The sequence below is a fragment of the Podospora bellae-mahoneyi genome (assembly GCF_035222275.1).
Source record: "Podospora bellae-mahoneyi strain CBS 112042 chromosome 1 map unlocalized CBS112042p_1.2, whole genome shotgun sequence".
Taxonomy (NCBI): domain Eukaryota; kingdom Fungi; phylum Ascomycota; class Sordariomycetes; order Sordariales; family Podosporaceae; genus Podospora; species Podospora bellae-mahoneyi.
Window position 1 is genome coordinate 619,851 of NW_026946360.1, and position 15,840 is coordinate 635,690.

Below are 15,840 nucleotides of genomic sequence, written 5' to 3' on the forward strand. Positions count from 1 at the left end.
GGCATGAACTGATGGCCAATGGGGCATCCATTCAACTTTTAGAGCTCGGGAATTTTTGCAGCTCAACTCGGCGATTGAAGGAACGAAGCCCCGATCTCTCGCGGCCCCGACCCCGACCTCGACGACAGCCAGGAGAGCGCTTTCGGGCCAATCCAGCCACATTGACCATGGTTTCCAGGAGCGTGTCCCCGGGAGGCGCGCTTCTCCGGGCGTCGCGGATGTTCTCTATGCCGGCACCCCTCCCACCACCGGCGGCAGAAGCCGCTCAAGCAACCTTCAAGTCGCACTCCGATACAGCTACCTCGGCCTACCCAACACACCAGGTCATCACAACCCTTAGTCACGCCCGCAAGGAGGGGGACTGGGGCTTGAAGCGTCCTCTCCCTCTTCGATCAACTACCAAGTCCTCGACTCCCATGCTCCGCATCAAGGGCATCGATACGATCGAGCAAATTACCGACTACGCCTCAGGCGCCGACCACGGCCTCACCCTTCTCAAGTTCCAAGAACTTGGTCTCCCGATCTCTACGCCCTCCTCTTTTGCAAACTCGAGACACAGAACCGATGCCGCGACCAGGTCCGTTTTCGAGGACGATATCGATCGCACCGCCATCGCCGCGAAGGACCGTGCAAAGCTTGTCGACCAACGATGGAGGTTTTCTGGCCCATGGCTTGCCGGCATGTCGCCCGGCGACTTCAAGAAGTACTTGGCTGAGAGGGTTCGGCCCCGTCGCGCCGCCTTCCGTATGTTTCTGAAGGCCAAGATCGCCCGCGATCTCAACGAGACGGCCCGGTTGAAAGCCTTGGACAACGCAGAGACCGAGTATGACAAGGTCACCGTCGATTCTATTCTTGAGGATGACGTTACCGAGTACTTGCGGAATGTTCGGAACCAGAACGCAGTGCTGTATCAGCTGGTTGGGGAGTTCTTGGATCTCGCACCTCTGAAGCAACCGACGGAACTGACGACTGAGCAAATGTTGCATCCCCCACAACACACATATTCAACCCACGACACCAACAACCCGTATGCCGAACACGGTCCTCCAAAGACCCACCCTTCCGCCGGTCTCTCGTACATCCGCACCGGTGCATACATGGACAACCACCCGCTGTACGGCCCGCAAAAGGAACATAAGCCGGTTGAGGCCAGAGTGCTCAGGCCGCGCAGCCAGCAGAGCTACAGCAGCGCCAAATTGGGTGTTGCTGGTTTCGTCACCGAGACCAACGAGGGCGACAACGCTCAAAATCAGAAGTCCGGGAAGTCGCCTCTTCGACATTTCGACCCTGATCTCAAGAACGGCGCCAAGGTTTACGTTCAGCCTGAAACGGCTTCTGTCAACTCGGATGGCAAGCTGCGGATCGTGCTCAAGGACTCAGTGGATGCCGAGGCTGAGCTGGTTGCCCGTGAGCTGATTGGTGATGGTGAGGGCATTTTTGGACAACAGCGGAAGGAGGTTGAGGTGGTCAGCCAGTCAACCATTCGCAAGTCCTACTCAACTAAGCTCTCGCAGGGTGCACAGGACTATGGTTTGAATTCGGAGAACTAGAGTCGATTGGGGGTGACTGGACTATCTTGCTGATAACTCCATAATGTACAACATGTTCTCTGTAGAAATATATACCATGTGAGCCATTTCCCTTGTACTGATGTCTAAAGGCATTGTTTACTATTGTTGGCTCAAGTTTTTGGAGCGACCGTCATAGAGTGAATCCGGGAATGCCTCAGCCGCAGTTGCCCCACCTCAAGTGGCAGCCACAAAGTAGTAAGCTTAACCAGCTCACCAGCCACGCCCCAAAAGATTGGCATGCCCTAAGCGCACGCAACCCCCACAATTGCAGACCCACTCTGAAAAACCACCACAGGTTTGGCGAGCTCGACTGCGAGAATCCTCTTGCTTCTTCTCTTCTGTGTTCGAAACTCCAAGCGTCGCCCTCGGTAGGTCTTTTTTTCCCTTCACCAACAACCAACTACCACACCAAACCGTCAAAATGGGTCGCGTTCGTACCAAGACTGTCAAGAAGTCCGCCAAGGTCATCATTGAGCGGTACTACCCCAAGTTGACTCTCGACTTCGAGACCAACAAGCGGTATGTTTTTCTCCAACCTGGATTTTGGGCAGAGGGGAGACCCGACTGACTCTGAGGAAAAAGTGTGTGCGATGAGATCGCCATCATTGCCTCCAAGCGCCTCCGCAACAAGATTGCCGGCTACACCACCCACTTGATGAAGCGCATTCAGCGTGGCCCCGTCCGCGGTATCTCCTTCAAGCTTCAGGAGGAGGAGCGTGAGCGCAAGGATCAGTACGTTCCCGAGGTCTCCGCTCTCGACTTCACCCAGAACTCCGAGAGCGGCCAGCTCGATGTCGATACCGAGACCAAGGACCTCCTTAAGCACCTCGGCGTATGTGTTGCCCAGTGTCTGAAGGCCACGAGAGTGGAAAAACTGACAACAATTCACAGTTCGACGCCATCCCCGTCAACGTCATCCCCGTTACCCAGAACCCCACGGTTGAGCGTGGCCCCCGCCGCTTCGGTGGTGACCGCCCCCGCCGCGACTAAATTGTTTCTTCGAAAGAGGGGACATTTTAGGACCACCAACAGAAAACGACGCTTGACGACTTCGATCACGATACCCTTTTATGACGGTCAACAAAAGTTGGGAAAGGAGTATGAAGATCTCTTCAGATGGGAATCACCATGCTGCGGCGTTGGGCCAATACTGACGGCGCTGGGTCGTGGTCGGTCGGAAAGGGAAAAACAAACACGGCCTGCGATAGCTTTGAAGAATAAAGCAATCTGTTGCCCCACCCATTCAGGTGTCGCTGAGTCCTGCAGGTAATGCTGAGGACGACGCTCGACTGCCAGACTACGCTTCTCCTTTATGGTGATGCGGATGGGATTTGTTGTGTGAGATGGCTGGGCCCCGCCTCGTTGGGGAGCCCATGTCGGCCCAGGTGATAAATGCTGTGACTTTGATCTGTCATGTGAATCTTCCAGATGTTGTAAACTCAAGGTAGGTTTTATTTCCAAGGTCCGACAATCGTAAACCGGGTATCATAAACTATCAAAACGCCATTTGTTATGCAACACCAATGCTGTCTGTTTGCCTGTCCCTTTTACCAAAGATAGAATCAAGGCCTCCCATAGTTGAGGCTCTCAATACGAATAGAAGGAATAAAATCATCGTCATCATCATCTTCGCCTTCACCGCCAGTGTTGTTTTGTTTCTTGCCCTTGCTGCCAATCTTGTATCCTTCCACCATGAGATGGGCATCGCTCTCGCCTCCTTGGGCGCTGGTGAAGGTGGGAGCTGTGGGCGGCTGGGTGATCTCCTTCTCCCCAATCGTGACCTCGACTTTATCGACGCCCATCCCATTCCTCTCGACGGCTAGTTTGCCCGCTTGCTTCTTTTTCTCGTGGGCTTCATCTCCCTTCTTATCCCTCTCGTCACCGGCCTCATCGAGCGAGAGCCCCTCCACGGCCTTTTCCACCTCCTTTACACCCGGTTCCTTGTCCTCCCTCAGCCGAATCTTGACCTTCATCTCCCCCTTTTCTCCTGACCACTCGTACGAAGGATGCTCGAGCTGAACATGGATGTACATACCCTTTAGCGCGCACTCATCGCTGCACCACTTGTTCAGGTCCTCTGTTTTCGCCACGCCCGACCGCCGGATTTTGACCTTGCCGGGAAAGTTGCGGCGGGGTTTGGAGCAGAGGGCGTAGCCGCATGTGTTGAGGCAGTTCCGTTCGTCTATGAGATCGAGGTACTCTGAGGGGGAAAAGTTGGGGAGGTGGGAGAGGAGGAGGGAGATGTCGGATTGGGAAGGGGGTTGGGAGGAGGGGAAGGCGGCGGAGAGGAGCTCGAAGGTTTCGATGGGGATGGGGGGTTTGAGCTCTGTTTTGGAGAGGGTGAGGAGTTGGGCTGCTTGGGCGCGGGTTAGGCCTGTGAGTTCGAGGGCCGAGGGGGCGTCGGGGGTGGGTGGTGGTTTTTTGAGGATGGATTTAGGAGGGTTGGGGGTGGACGCCATGGAGGTGATGGCTTGGGGGTTTGGCGATGTTGCTGGAGATAAAAGAGGTTATCGTTAGGAGAGGTGACGTTGATAAAGTGTAGTAGTTTAGCCGATCGACAGACGGTAGGTACCTTGTGTTTGCTGTTGGCGCAAATGTTGTTGTTGATGGGCATGTGAAACACAAGATGCCAAGCTAGAGATATCAGAAAGTTACAAATGCGATGGAGGGGCGATGCCTGCCAGACAGAGGGGACACTTGCCAGCTGCCAAGCAGTTTGGAGCTTCCGAGGTGAGGCGTTGATCCACCTCGTCATTTCACTGAGGGGTCATCTCCAAGCAACACACAGCGACAACAGGACATGAGATAACTGCCCAAGCCACCTCCTGACTGCAACACTCCCAACTCCGGTTGAATTGCTGCCTGGTGAGGTGTCCAAACCAAAAAGACAGATTCGAAACACGTAGACCATAGCAACAAACGCAAGGTGTGGTAGCCTCTTATGCGCTGACGTTGAGGATCAGATGTGCGCCTTAAGCCAACACTTTTAGCCACACTGCAGAACAAGCTGAGGCGTCCGACGTCCGGCTTGCAAGGGGTGACCAAGCAAGGACCGCCCTTCCATGACCACCAGCTGTTGGAGATCGAGCGGTTCTTCTCTCGCACTCCGCCTTCAGCATTACGTTTACACAGCAGGTCCTACAACCTCACTTGCACTTGGCGTGTGTTTACATTGAAAAGTCATCGAAATCCAGGCCCACGAACAGAAGCGGACCGAAAGCCAACCCCGCCCCGCATCTGCCGAGCCAGCGAGCGACGTTTAATAGCTTGCCTGCCTCTGACGACAAGCCCAAAGCACGCAACACAACACTGCAGACATCAACAGTAGCTACCTTGCCGTCCACTTACTCCGAGGCCTCGAGCCGCGTCATCATGTCGTTCAAGGTCAAGGCCTTGTACGAATACAACTCAGGCCACGAAGATGACCTCATTTTCAGCGTCGGCCAGATCATAACCGTGACCGACGAGGAAGATGCCGATTGGTATGCGGGGGAGTACGTCGACGAGGCCGGCAACAAGCAAGAGGGTATTTTCCCCAGGAATTTCGTCGAAAAGTATGAGCCTGCAGCACCTCCTCGTCCGGCGACACGGCCCCAGTCCAAAAGGGAACATAAACCCGCCGCCGAAGCTCCGATTCCAGCCCCGGAATCTCCGAAGCACGAAGTTGCTCCGGAGCCTGAACCTGAGCCCTTGAGATCTCCCTCGCCCGAGCCGACAATTTCCTCTCCTCCGCCAGCATCTGCGCCTGTTCCGGTGCCAATTCAATCTGCCCAAGCTCCCGCCTCCCCTCCGGCTCCCGCACCCGTCCCTGTTCCAGTGGCCGCGCCCGCACCTCCTGTTCCCCAGCCCACTGAGGCGCCGTCTGCCGCAAAGTCGCCCCCTGCGCCCAAGCCTGCTGCCGTTGTCTCCAAACCCAGTGCTGGACCTCCACCTGTCTCTGATAAGCCAACCGGAAATTCTTTCAAGGATCGTCTTGCTCTTTTCAACAAGGCAGCTGCAGCCCCCCCCGCCCCCTTCAAGCCTAGCGGGCTAAGCTCAGGAGGCGGCTCGAGCTTCATCAAGAAGCCGTTTGTTGCCCCCCCTCCTAGCAGGCACGCCTATATTCCACCGGTCACCCAGGCCCCTGTTGCTAAAGTATATCGTCGCGATGAGGATCCGGAGGTCAAGGAGCAAGAAGCCGAAACGCTGGAGAATGCTGGAAAAGCGGGACTTGTTGGTAATGCGGCACCAACCTCATCAAGGAATGAGGGTGAAGCCGCTGATGATGAACCCAAGCCCATGAGCTTGAAGGAGCGCCTCGCTCTTCTCCAAAAGCAGCAAATGGAGACTGCGGCTCGTCATGCCGAGGCTGCTGCGAAGAAGGAGAAGCCCAAGAAACCAGTGAAGAAACGTTTGGATAGCCACGATGCCACTGCCGCTGAAGGTGAAGCTACTGCTCCTGTTCCACCCCCTCTGGAGCGTCGCGACACCGAAGACACCACAGGCCGCGGCTCTCTGGATGAATCTCACCCACCTCGAATCCCGCACCCTGGGCGTCGCAGATCTTCAAGAGGAATCGAACCGAATGATGGTAATGAGGCTGATATGTCTGGGGCAGGCGAGACCACCGAGGGTCTGGAGGAGCTCACCGAAAAGGAGGAAAATGACGTTAGACTAAAGCATGTTGCTACTGCCGCGAAACAAGACGATGATGAACAGGCTGATGAGGAAGATGAAGAGGAAGAAGAGGAGGAGGAGGAGGATATCGACCCAGAGGTTCGGCGCAAGGAGGAACTGCGCGCAAGAATGGCCAAGATGTCAGGCGGTATGGGCATGCCGGGTATGGGCATCCCTGGGCTGTTTGGTGCCCCGGCACCTATGATGCCCAAGAAGAAGAAGGCCGCCCCTGAGAAGCACATTGAGGAGCATGAGGAGCCGGTCTCGCCTACTGCCCGCGCGCCCCCCGTTCCTATGCCCGGCATTCCTTTGCCTGGGCTCTCGCGCCCACCGCCGCCTCCGGAGCGAAAACAGTCTGCTGCCGAAGAGGTGGAAGATGACGAGGACGAGGCCCAGCTGCAGACTCCCCATCAGGAAGCTGCGCCAGCCCGTATGTTGTTTATCGAGCACCATCTCAACAAAGCTAACACAGGTGTAGAAACGCCTAATGAACATAGCGCACCCCCCCCTATTCCTGGCGGGAGATCAGCTCCCCCCCCTGTTCCTTCTCTGGACTGTGAGTATAGTGATGCCCATCGTTTTGCACTGTGGAGTGTCATTATTAACCTCGCAAAGCACGTCCGCCACCACCACCGCCAACTGCGTCGGCGATTAAGTCCCCCAGCGAAGGGTCGGTGTCTGACGACGAGCTCTCCGAAAGGCCCAACGATGAATCCGATACACCAAAACCTGATGTAGCCCATGCGACTAGAGCTCCTCCTCCTCCACCACCTGGGGCTGGCGGTTCTCCACCACTGCCACCTACATCACCCCGGGCTGTCCCCCGTCGGTCTCATGATGAGAGCCCTCCAACTTCACCATCGGCACCTGCTATCCCCAGGCGCGACAGCAGGGCACCGCCTCCAATCCCTGGCGCCGCCCCTCCACTCCCCACACAGAGCAGACCTCCTCCTCCGCCTCCCACAGCGGCGCCCCCGCTGCGTAGGGATTCAACGGCTGATACCCGGCCGCCCCCAATTCCCGGCGCACCACCAAGGGACGAGGATAGTGGTGACGAAGAAGAGATCACCGAATATGAGGGCGATTACGACACCGACATCGCCTCGTCGGTTCCCCACAAAGATGCGCTCAAGGCCCATCAGCGGGAGTCGAGTTTCGAGGATATCGGACCGAGATCGCCAACGAGTGAGGCGCCCCCGCTTCCTTCCACAGCGGCCCCGAGAGTAGGGCCTCCTCCAATTCCCAGTCAGCCTCCCCCTCCACCAAGTGCGCCAGCGCCCTCGCGCAAGTCTGTAGATGCGCCCCGCACAGCCCCCCCTCCCCCTCCCCCGCCGAAAGAGGCGCCGCCTGCTCACTACGATGATGATGAGTACGATCCATACAACTATAGTTCGTCTTCTCAGGCACCTCCAGCTGTTCCGTCATTCCCGATGCCCTCTCCGCATGTCAGGCAGAACGAGGAGACATCGGCGCATGAGACCCTCCAGTTTTCCCCGCCACCTCCTCCTCAGAACCTGAGGTCGCCTATCCCCCCTCCTATTTCCTCACCGCCAAACCGAGCTCCTCCGCCGAGAAAGTCGCTGGATGTCCCCCGTGGTAGCGGTGGAAGACGTTCGGTCGATGTTACTCGGCCTTCCATGGAGTCTGGGTTTGTTGCTAATGACATTGATCTAGCCAACCAGTCAGGATGGTGGCTGCAGCCCAACGGCCTGCCTTCGCAGCTCCACGGCCGCAAGGATATCTTCTTCGAGTCTGAAGAATCAACCTCCTCTGATCCCCACCAGGGCGGCAAGACAATTGTGACTCGGGATATCTATGTGTTGTTCCAGGACTACTCCCAGACCGTTATCACCGTTCGTTTCAACCCCCAGGACCCGTCCGATGTCCAGCTCGACCAACGTCACGAGGCCCCACCACGAGCCTTGCGTCAGGACCAGCTTGAGGAAAGCTACGAGCGGTTTGGTCGTGCCATCGGCGAGGCCGTCCACAAGCTGAAGGACACCGTTGTAGGCGATGGGACTCCACAAGGACTCATTCACGAGCTGCTGCGTCCCCACAAGGACGCTCTTCACCCTGTCGGCACGCGTGCCTATGGCGCCCTGGTGTACAGCAACCTTGCCAACGCTAGCACAAGCCAGAACGACGAGATCCGCCCCGGCGACATCATCAGCATCCGCAACGCCAAGTTCCAAGGCAAGCACGGCGCCATGCACGCCAAGTACAGCGTCGAGGTAGGCAAACCTGACCACGTCGCTGTCGTGGGCGAATGGGATGGCACCAAGAAGAAGGTCAGGGCTTGGGAGCAGGGCCGTGAGAGCAAGAAGGTCAAGCTGGAAAGTTTCAAGCTTGACGACCTGAGGAGCGGTGAGGTCAAGATTTGGAGGGTGATGCCTAGGAGCTGGATTGGATGGGAGGGTGGCGATAATGGTGGAGGAGCAACCGGCGGGAATTAGGAGACGCTGTTGGGCTTGGAAGTTGTCCAGCTTGCTGGGTGGGAAGGAGTGAGGATGGTGGGTGTGTTGGTAAGGGTTGTAGATTCGTTTTGAAGAGTTGTTGTCGTTGTAAAGAGTAGTGCTGGGTGGAAGTGTGTGTGTGCGAGAGAGAGAGAGAGAGACGGAAGACCATTGGCAAAGAGAACGGAAGGGAACAGTATCGTATTGAAGATTTTTTGTTACACTTTGTTTATCAAGTTAAAAATTATTATTGTGTTTGGTTTTTAATTACGCTGCATTTTTTACACCGCTTTGCTGTTATCATTCCCGGCGGTGATGCCCGAACTTGCGATGTGTGGATGTATAACTTGTAGCAGATCGTTCAATATAAGACGGGGCCTCGAAATGCAGTCAACTTTCCACGTTGACCAAGAATCAGCGCAGGTAACCAACCGTGGCATGTTGAGCAAGTAGCAATGTCTTTCCAATAACCAACTGTAGGTAGTTGTAATTTTGTTGGCTACGGCTGCCAAAACCAATGAGAACACTACCTTATATATAGATGCCCCAAAATTACTATATCCATCTCATCATAGACGCCCATACAAAACACCCAGTTGGTTTTACTCTAATTCCAACCTGACCAGCCTGCCAAATACCTCATGCCTGTCTACTACCATAACCTCCCCTCATCATCCTCATATAGAACCATCCTTGTCTGTCTGCACCATCCTGACCGCTATCCCTCCCTATGCTGCTAATACTTCCAAAATACAACCCATCCCATGTTCTTGGTCCCTCCTCAAACAGTAAAACGCCGCTACCATGCATCCCCTTAATCTTCCATAAGCACACCATCCTCTATTTTATACCCACCCCACCCCCTAATTCCTCCTCCTTTGATTCACCATCATCGTCTCCTTCAACTCCCTCCTCACAACCTCATTAAACTCCTCGGGGTTATCCACATAGAGATGATGCCCCGCCTTCCTCACCACAACAACCTTTACACTCCCATTCTCCTTCTCTGCTCCCCCTTCCTCTAGCAATTCTTTCTCTATTCTCTTTTTAATCTTTTCTTCGGCGGCATACCCCCCAGCAACATCCATCCAGTCGTTTTCTCCGTACATGAACACAATCGGGAAACCGTGCTCTTTTACTTCTGGGGTGGTTTCAGTCTTGGGGGAGATGACCTGCCGGCCGACGTCCTGAATGCGGTTGATGACTGGTGATCTGGCATACGCCCCCGGGGCGAGGAGATACGGCAGGGCATACTCGCCCGACCCACGCTGGCGGAACAGAGCATAAGAGTAATCGTGCAGTGCTTGCTTTTCAGGCGAAGGCAGGTGGTTGAACCGGCGGGCTGTCCACCCCGAGACGAACCGGGGACCCAACGGTCCGGCAAAGCGGACGATGCTAAACGGGGAGACGTTTGCGTCCCAGAGCCAGACCAGCCACCCTGGAAGGGGTCGCTTGGGGGGCGTGGTGGAGGTGTTGGGCTGGGAAGCGACGGATTTCTTGTCGCTGGCTTTCGCGTTGACATACTCGGCGTTTTGGCCAGCGGGGGTTTGGTGCACGATGCTTTCCTGGTCCTGGGTGAACTCAGCTGCCATGGTGGAGGTTTCGGGCTCGGGCATGTCGGCGTTGACTGCCCAGGGATCCTCCGGGATACCCACCGGTGACACCAAAATCAGTTTGTTGAGGTGGCCGGGGTACTTGAGGGCGTAAGAAACGGCGAGGTAGCCGCCCATTGAATGGCCCATCAATGTGAACTTTTCGAGCTTGCGAATCTTGCGCCATTCTTCGAGCGCGTCAATGAACCAACTCTCGGCCTCGGCGATTTTCTCTTTTTGTGTTTTGGCGTGGACCTTGAACGGCGGGCGGGAGGAGTTGCCCATCCCTAGCATATCCAGCGCGTATAATTTCCAGCCAGGTAATCTGGTGAGGGGTTCAAAGTTCTTGTAGAAAAAACCCAGCCCGGCGCCGTATCCGTGCAGCATGACAAGGGTGTTGGCCACATCTTCGCCCTCCCTTTCGATTGAGAACTCATTCAGGGCACGGTTCTTCCCCGACAGCTGCACCATTGATGATCGCCAGACTCGCTGGCCGAAAGGATCGGTGTTGGCGAGATCTAGGAGGCGCGCGCCGACACTTAGGCCGGTGGCTTCGCGAACGTGAGGAATAAATGAGAGTACATTCTGTTCGGCTTGTCGCGATGATAGGCTAGTCCACTGCATGCTCGTCAGCCACTTGTCCACTGATGCGCCGTGTTGGCTGCTGGAGCGGAAATACACACCCATTGGTGCGCCGCCTCCTTGTAACCTAGGGGAAATGCCATCATTCTGGGCGTGTGTTTTCTCGGTGCACCTTCAGCGTGGTGCTGAGGGTGATATTGATGCGACGGGTTCTTTTTGCGGTGCGTAGGGAAAAGGAGAGGCTGTGTTGTAGGTGGCGGGATCGAGGAAGAAGTATCCGTAGAGGCAGAGACCGATTCGGTGGACATTCGGCTGCTCGACTCCTTTGAGGGACTTGCTGTTCCAGTCTTTTCCGAGGGCGGACCGGCAAACACGGACGAGGCGAGCTTAGGAATACGCAGCAAAAGACTTGTAGAGTTAGTAGACTTGAGCATGGTGACGGTTGGAGGAGCGCGTCGGGACAGCGCCCCTTATACAATGCTCCTGCATTTGTGTCGGGATGGCGTGTCCGGTGCAGACAAGTGCGGGAGAGAAGAAGTGTAAATTCCGCTTCCTCCGACAGCGAATTCCCCAATCAACCAGACCGCTTGCTCAACAATGTCCAGCGATCGGATTTTACGTCGCTCCGTTACCCGACCATGGGAACATGGGGGAAGGCCAAGCAGTGGCAGGCTGGGTGCTCAATGGTAATGCGGGTGAGTGGTCCCCTGTTTTTGCCGCTAACCATTCTCCCAAAAGTACCCGAACGATGACGTTGCAAGCCGAGACTGGAGTCTGCCTGGGGACAGACCCTGTGAGAATCGAGAATCGAGAGCGAGCGCCAGCCAAAAGGAAGAATTCCGGGTCCAACCGAGGGTGAGAAGCTCAACACCGCCCCAGTCTTTTTCCAACAACCCTCAAGTTTGCTGTTGTACCTAACCAGTCACCACCAGCCTGACAAATAACGCGGTCAGATAGATATGCATCCATGACATTGGACGACTCGGCGATATACAAACTCCGGCATAACTGCGCAATTTGAATTGGTTGCATCTGCACTGCGACGGCCCTCTGACGCGGTGGGCGCTCTCTACCTATCTATCAACAGCTGACCGCTGGCTGGTTGACTGCGCATAGGGATAAGCTCAGCCAGCCCCTTGCCTACCCCCCCCTTTACCTAAGGTAGCCTAGAGAAATTCCAGATTCTCAACGACCACCAACAAGCGCCACGCGCCCGCCGCGCGCAAACAACACTGATTGAACCGAAATCCTAACGAACACACAATCCTCACCTCCGGAGTTCGATTCCCGACTCCGACTCCCTCCGGTCCGCTCCCCGCCCTTCCCCCCATCCGGCGGCCGGAACGAATTAGACCATGGCCGATACCCTTGACTCCATTGTCAAAGGCGCCCCCCTCTCCTCGGCGGCCGGCCTCACCTCCCGCAATGACCTCTCCAAAACAAGCGGTGTTACTGCCGAACCGGGCCCAGGAGGCGCAGATGAGAAGTCATCGTCGCCAACGGGAGATCCCCTCTCCCACACGCCGTCCTCCCCATCCATGATCTACCTCAACCTTTTGATACTCGAAGCCTCCTTGCGGGTGCAGTATCTCGAGCTCCGCGCCCGGCGCCGGCATCACACTTTCTTTCTCTCGCTGCTCACGATATGGACGGCTGGGTTTGGGTACGCACTCTTTCTGGCACCAAGAGAAGACGGCTCGGGCGTGGGCGGGTCGGTATACTGGATGGTGGAAACAACAGAAAGGATGTGCTTCCTAGGTGGCGTCATGACCGGACTGCTCGTCTGGCTGACTGGGATCTGGGAAAGGGGCGTGAGGTGGCCGAGAAGGTGGTTTACGGTCAGCAACAGGGGGCTGAGGGGGTTCAACTGTAAGTTGGTGGTTATGAAAAGGCCGTGGTGGAAGGAGGCGCTGAGCACAATCGGCTGGTTTTTGACGTATGGTGTGTTTTCGAACAATGGGAGTTCTTACCGGTTTGTGGACCCGACCGTGTTGAGGGAGGTGGATAGGGAGTTGAATTTGAGCAAGGACTCGCATCCGAGTGTACATGTCACAAATTGGGATGAGGAAAAGGGGGGGCATGAAGAGGACCTGGCGCCGGGTGGGGATTATGTCAAGCTTCTGTTGCTGGCGAAGCCGTTCTCGCCCAGCTTCCGGGAGAACTGGGAGTTGTACAGGGCGGAGTACTGGGAAAGGGAGAACGAAAGGCGTGCTTTGTTGAGGGTGAAGCTCAAGGAGAGGGACCTCAGGCTGCGAAGGGAACACGGGGGTTGGCTTTGGTGGCTTCCCTGGCGCAAGGTGGTGGACAAACCGTCGCAGCACCATCCCGAGAAGGTAGCCCATCATCCACACCACCCTCGCCATGCGGCAGTATTGGGTGAACACAAGCGGACGAGGAGCGGGAGTGGCACCATGAGAAGAGGAAGCATGAACCTAGGAACACCAGGATCGCGAAGCACGACACCGACGCTCGAGGTTGACGACCAATATCTCGGTGTCGTACGAAAGGCAAGCACATCTTCTACGGCGTCTGAAAAGAAGCGAAAGAAGCTAGGCTCGGCCAGCAAAACACGACCTCGTGTGGAATCGAGGTCGGTGACGCCCGAAATAACGTCGCCCTTGGCCAAAGAGTCGACGCCGACGAAAAGAGTATAGATCATGTCGATCAAGTTTCTGAGAAGAGTTTTGGGTTTGAAATGCTGCTTCTAGCGCCTGGCTGCATTGCACACAGATAGACCTGCTTGGTTGAGCGAGCATGCTTCCGTTACTACCCTGAATGCAATGCCTTGAGGCGGTGCCCATGTTGTCGATGTTTTTGGTTGTCCAACGAAGTACGATGCAAGGTACCAGCTGAAAAGCTCTAATTCAACTCCTCCATAAGATTTGGGTATGACTCTTGACTCCTCCACTGAACAACACATCCTGGGTGGATTTAATGAAAATGGGCATTCTTTTAGGTGGTTCTCTCTATATCGAGTTGGAGACGTTATCCTTTTATGTAAGACAGTGCATCAAAGCTCCCAACTTTCTTTTACTGCGCCCTTGTGGTAAACTCTGGACTGGCTAAGCTGCAGGTGACATGCCGCCGCCCCACACTGCTGCCTGCCACTCAACTGTTCCCTTGCGGCAGGTTAGGTCTGCATCTCACTTGAGTCGAGAGCCACAGGCATAGCGGACGTTCATCTCACCAATTCGCACCGTCGACTTCAGTTAATCCTCTATCAGGAGATTTTTTGTTTTTTTGCTCACTATATACCTACGTGGCGCGACACCATCATATCCTATAGCCTGGCAGCTCCCTGCCAAAAGACACACCAGCAGCCTTGGTGAGCTCTTATTAAAGTCGGCCAGCGGAGTGCCTAGTCAAGATTTCACTTCCAGAACCCCAAGATTAAAACCCCTTCAGTCAAACTTCTGCTTTAAATTCGCATTATCTGATTTGAGACCTCTCATTGCGATCTCGTAAGGAATCAACACATAACAACCTATTGAAATGGACATGGAACGGGAAAAATCGCCCATCGCCGAAGGAGTGGTCCGCTCGGCACAAACCATGCGTCGCGCCCCTGAACTCCCATATATTCATATTCCCGCTCTCCTAGGACGGTCCAGCAACCCAACTCTGTCCATCGACCCTTTCTCGCATTTAAACAATTCCTCTGGTGCAGGTGATTACACAGAGGAGGAGCTCCGGGAGCTGTTTAGTCACCTCGACACCGAGCGAGCTATCGATCCGTCTCTCCATTGGCAGTACGCCCACCGCCGGCTGGCTCAGCCCATCCTCGATTTTCTTTACCTCGGTCCCGCCAGCAGCGTCAAAGATCATGACTTTCTTCGAGAGAAGGGGATAACGCTCATTTTTGGCGTCGCGGACGCTCGGTACAAGGGGATTCTTCGAAGCATCCAGCGCGCCGCTGAAGAAGTAGGGATAGCGGCTGACAGTGTTGACGTTCCTCACATGCAGAGCATGATCGGACTATTCGGGCAAGCTGCCCAAAAAATTAATGCTCACCTCATCGCTGCCGCGCGCTCTGATCCCACCGGTCAAAGGAAAGGCAAGGTCTTGGTGGTGTGTGAGACTGGAAACGACCGCTCTGCCGTTTTTGTGACGGCATACCTGATGAGTATGTTTGGACTTGATCTTGTCCAGGCGGTTCACTTTGTCGTGCTGCAGCGGTTTTGCGTGTCACTTACAGACGATGACAAGACGGTACTGCAGACGTATCAGGATATCCTACAGGCGAAAAGGGATGTGACGAGGAGTCAGGGTCAGCCACAGGATGGTAGCCAGGGGCAGGAAAATGTCAGGAGCATGATCAAGAGGAGGTTGTCCAGGGCGACATCCTCCGTTCAGCCACAGCAGGGGCAGGGATCAACAGAGGATGTGTTCATGGAGGTTGATGGAGATTATAGTGACGATTTGGAAAGATTCAAAGGTGGGGATGAGGCCGGGCAGAGGAGGGATTTTGCACCGTTTGTGTCACGGGAGGTGTAGGAGCCTTCACATAGGTCCTATTCCAAAGACAGGGTGGAGTTGTGGCACACAGGGAGAATGCAGTGTTTTTACGCCAGCGGCCGCGAGAGAGGAGAGAAACGTGTGTAATTAATTTTGGTTACGGAGCATCGCTTTGAAGGAGTTGACAGATTCCTGGGACATGTGAGGAAACGGAAGGATAGGTCACGCGGTTCGGTTGAGTTCAGTTCAGTTATATACCCCCCTTTCTCTTTGCGCACATGCACAGCAGAAGTGTGTTGCCGCAGATTGGTTAGCTAATGGCGAGATAGTAATTGACGCATAACTTGATGCTGAACCTGTCAATGCCAACTGTGAAAATCAACTACCTTGGTAAGGCATGCCCTCTGTTGAGGACAATCCTTCTGGTAAAGTACAGCCCTAAATAAAATTGATGACAAGGCTGATTTCAAGACAACCCTACGTCATACCATTGCCCTCCGATGTCGCCAGCCCTTCTTCATCATTCTCCTG

General features: G+C 55.2%; 7 protein-coding genes across 7 annotated transcripts; 5 read left to right on the top strand and 2 right to left on the bottom strand.

Moving 5' to 3' along the window:
* Positions 1–11: 11 nt before the first annotated feature.
* QC761_123200 (uncharacterized protein) lies at positions 12–1,550 on the top strand (the record flags this gene model as incomplete). The annotated part of the gene is made up of 1 exon (XM_062875582.1): positions 12–1,550. The coding sequence occupies one exon, from the start codon at positions 12–14 to the stop codon at positions 1,548–1,550; it is 1,539 nt and encodes a 512-aa protein (XP_062736160.1).
* Positions 1,551–1,992: 442 nt separating this feature from the next.
* On the top strand, positions 1,993–2,634 carry RPS17B (40S ribosomal protein S17.e.B; the record flags this gene model as incomplete). The annotated part of the gene is made up of 3 exons (XM_062875583.1): positions 1,993–2,090; positions 2,154–2,403; positions 2,463–2,634. 3 exons carry the CDS (start codon positions 1,993–1,995, stop codon positions 2,559–2,561), a joined length of 447 nt encoding a protein of 148 aa, XP_062736161.1. The 3' UTR covers positions 2,562–2,634.
* Positions 2,635–3,133: 499 nt separating this feature from the next.
* On the bottom strand, positions 3,134–4,030 carry QC761_123220 (uncharacterized protein; the record flags this gene model as incomplete). Its single annotated transcript, XM_062875584.1, has 1 exon — positions 3,134–4,030. One exon carries the CDS (start codon positions 4,028–4,030, stop codon positions 3,134–3,136), a length of 897 nt encoding a protein of 298 aa, XP_062736162.1.
* A 324-nt stretch (positions 4,031–4,354) lies between these two features.
* Positions 4,355–8,955, top strand: BBC1 (assembly of actin patch protein). Its single transcript, XM_062875585.1, has 3 exons — positions 4,355–6,657; positions 6,706–6,783; positions 6,843–8,955. Exons 1-3 carry the CDS (start codon positions 4,944–4,946, stop codon positions 8,678–8,680), a joined length of 3,630 nt encoding a protein of 1,209 aa, XP_062736163.1. The 5' UTR covers positions 4,355–4,943; the 3' UTR covers positions 8,681–8,955.
* A 167-nt stretch (positions 8,956–9,122) lies between these two features.
* Positions 9,123–11,818, bottom strand: QC761_123240 (uncharacterized protein). Its single transcript, XM_062875586.1, has 2 exons — positions 10,956–11,818; positions 9,123–10,890 (listed from the first exon to the last, which is right to left on the bottom strand). The coding sequence occupies exons 1-2, from the start codon at positions 11,286–11,288 to the stop codon at positions 9,544–9,546; spliced, it is 1,680 nt and encodes a 559-aa protein (XP_062736164.1). The 5' UTR covers positions 11,289–11,818; the 3' UTR covers positions 9,123–9,543.
* A 391-nt stretch (positions 11,819–12,209) lies between these two features.
* Positions 12,210–13,508, top strand: SPO7 (Nem1-Spo7 phosphatase regulatory subunit; the record flags this gene model as incomplete). Its single annotated transcript, XM_062875587.1, has 1 exon — positions 12,210–13,508. One exon carries the CDS (start codon positions 12,210–12,212, stop codon positions 13,506–13,508), a length of 1,299 nt encoding a protein of 432 aa, XP_062736165.1.
* Positions 13,509–14,346: 838 nt separating this feature from the next.
* QC761_123260 (uncharacterized protein) lies at positions 14,347–15,348 on the top strand (the record flags this gene model as incomplete). Its single annotated transcript, XM_062875588.1, has 1 exon — positions 14,347–15,348. One exon carries the CDS (start codon positions 14,347–14,349, stop codon positions 15,346–15,348), a length of 1,002 nt encoding a protein of 333 aa, XP_062736166.1.
* Between the last annotated feature and the right edge of the window lie 492 nt (positions 15,349–15,840).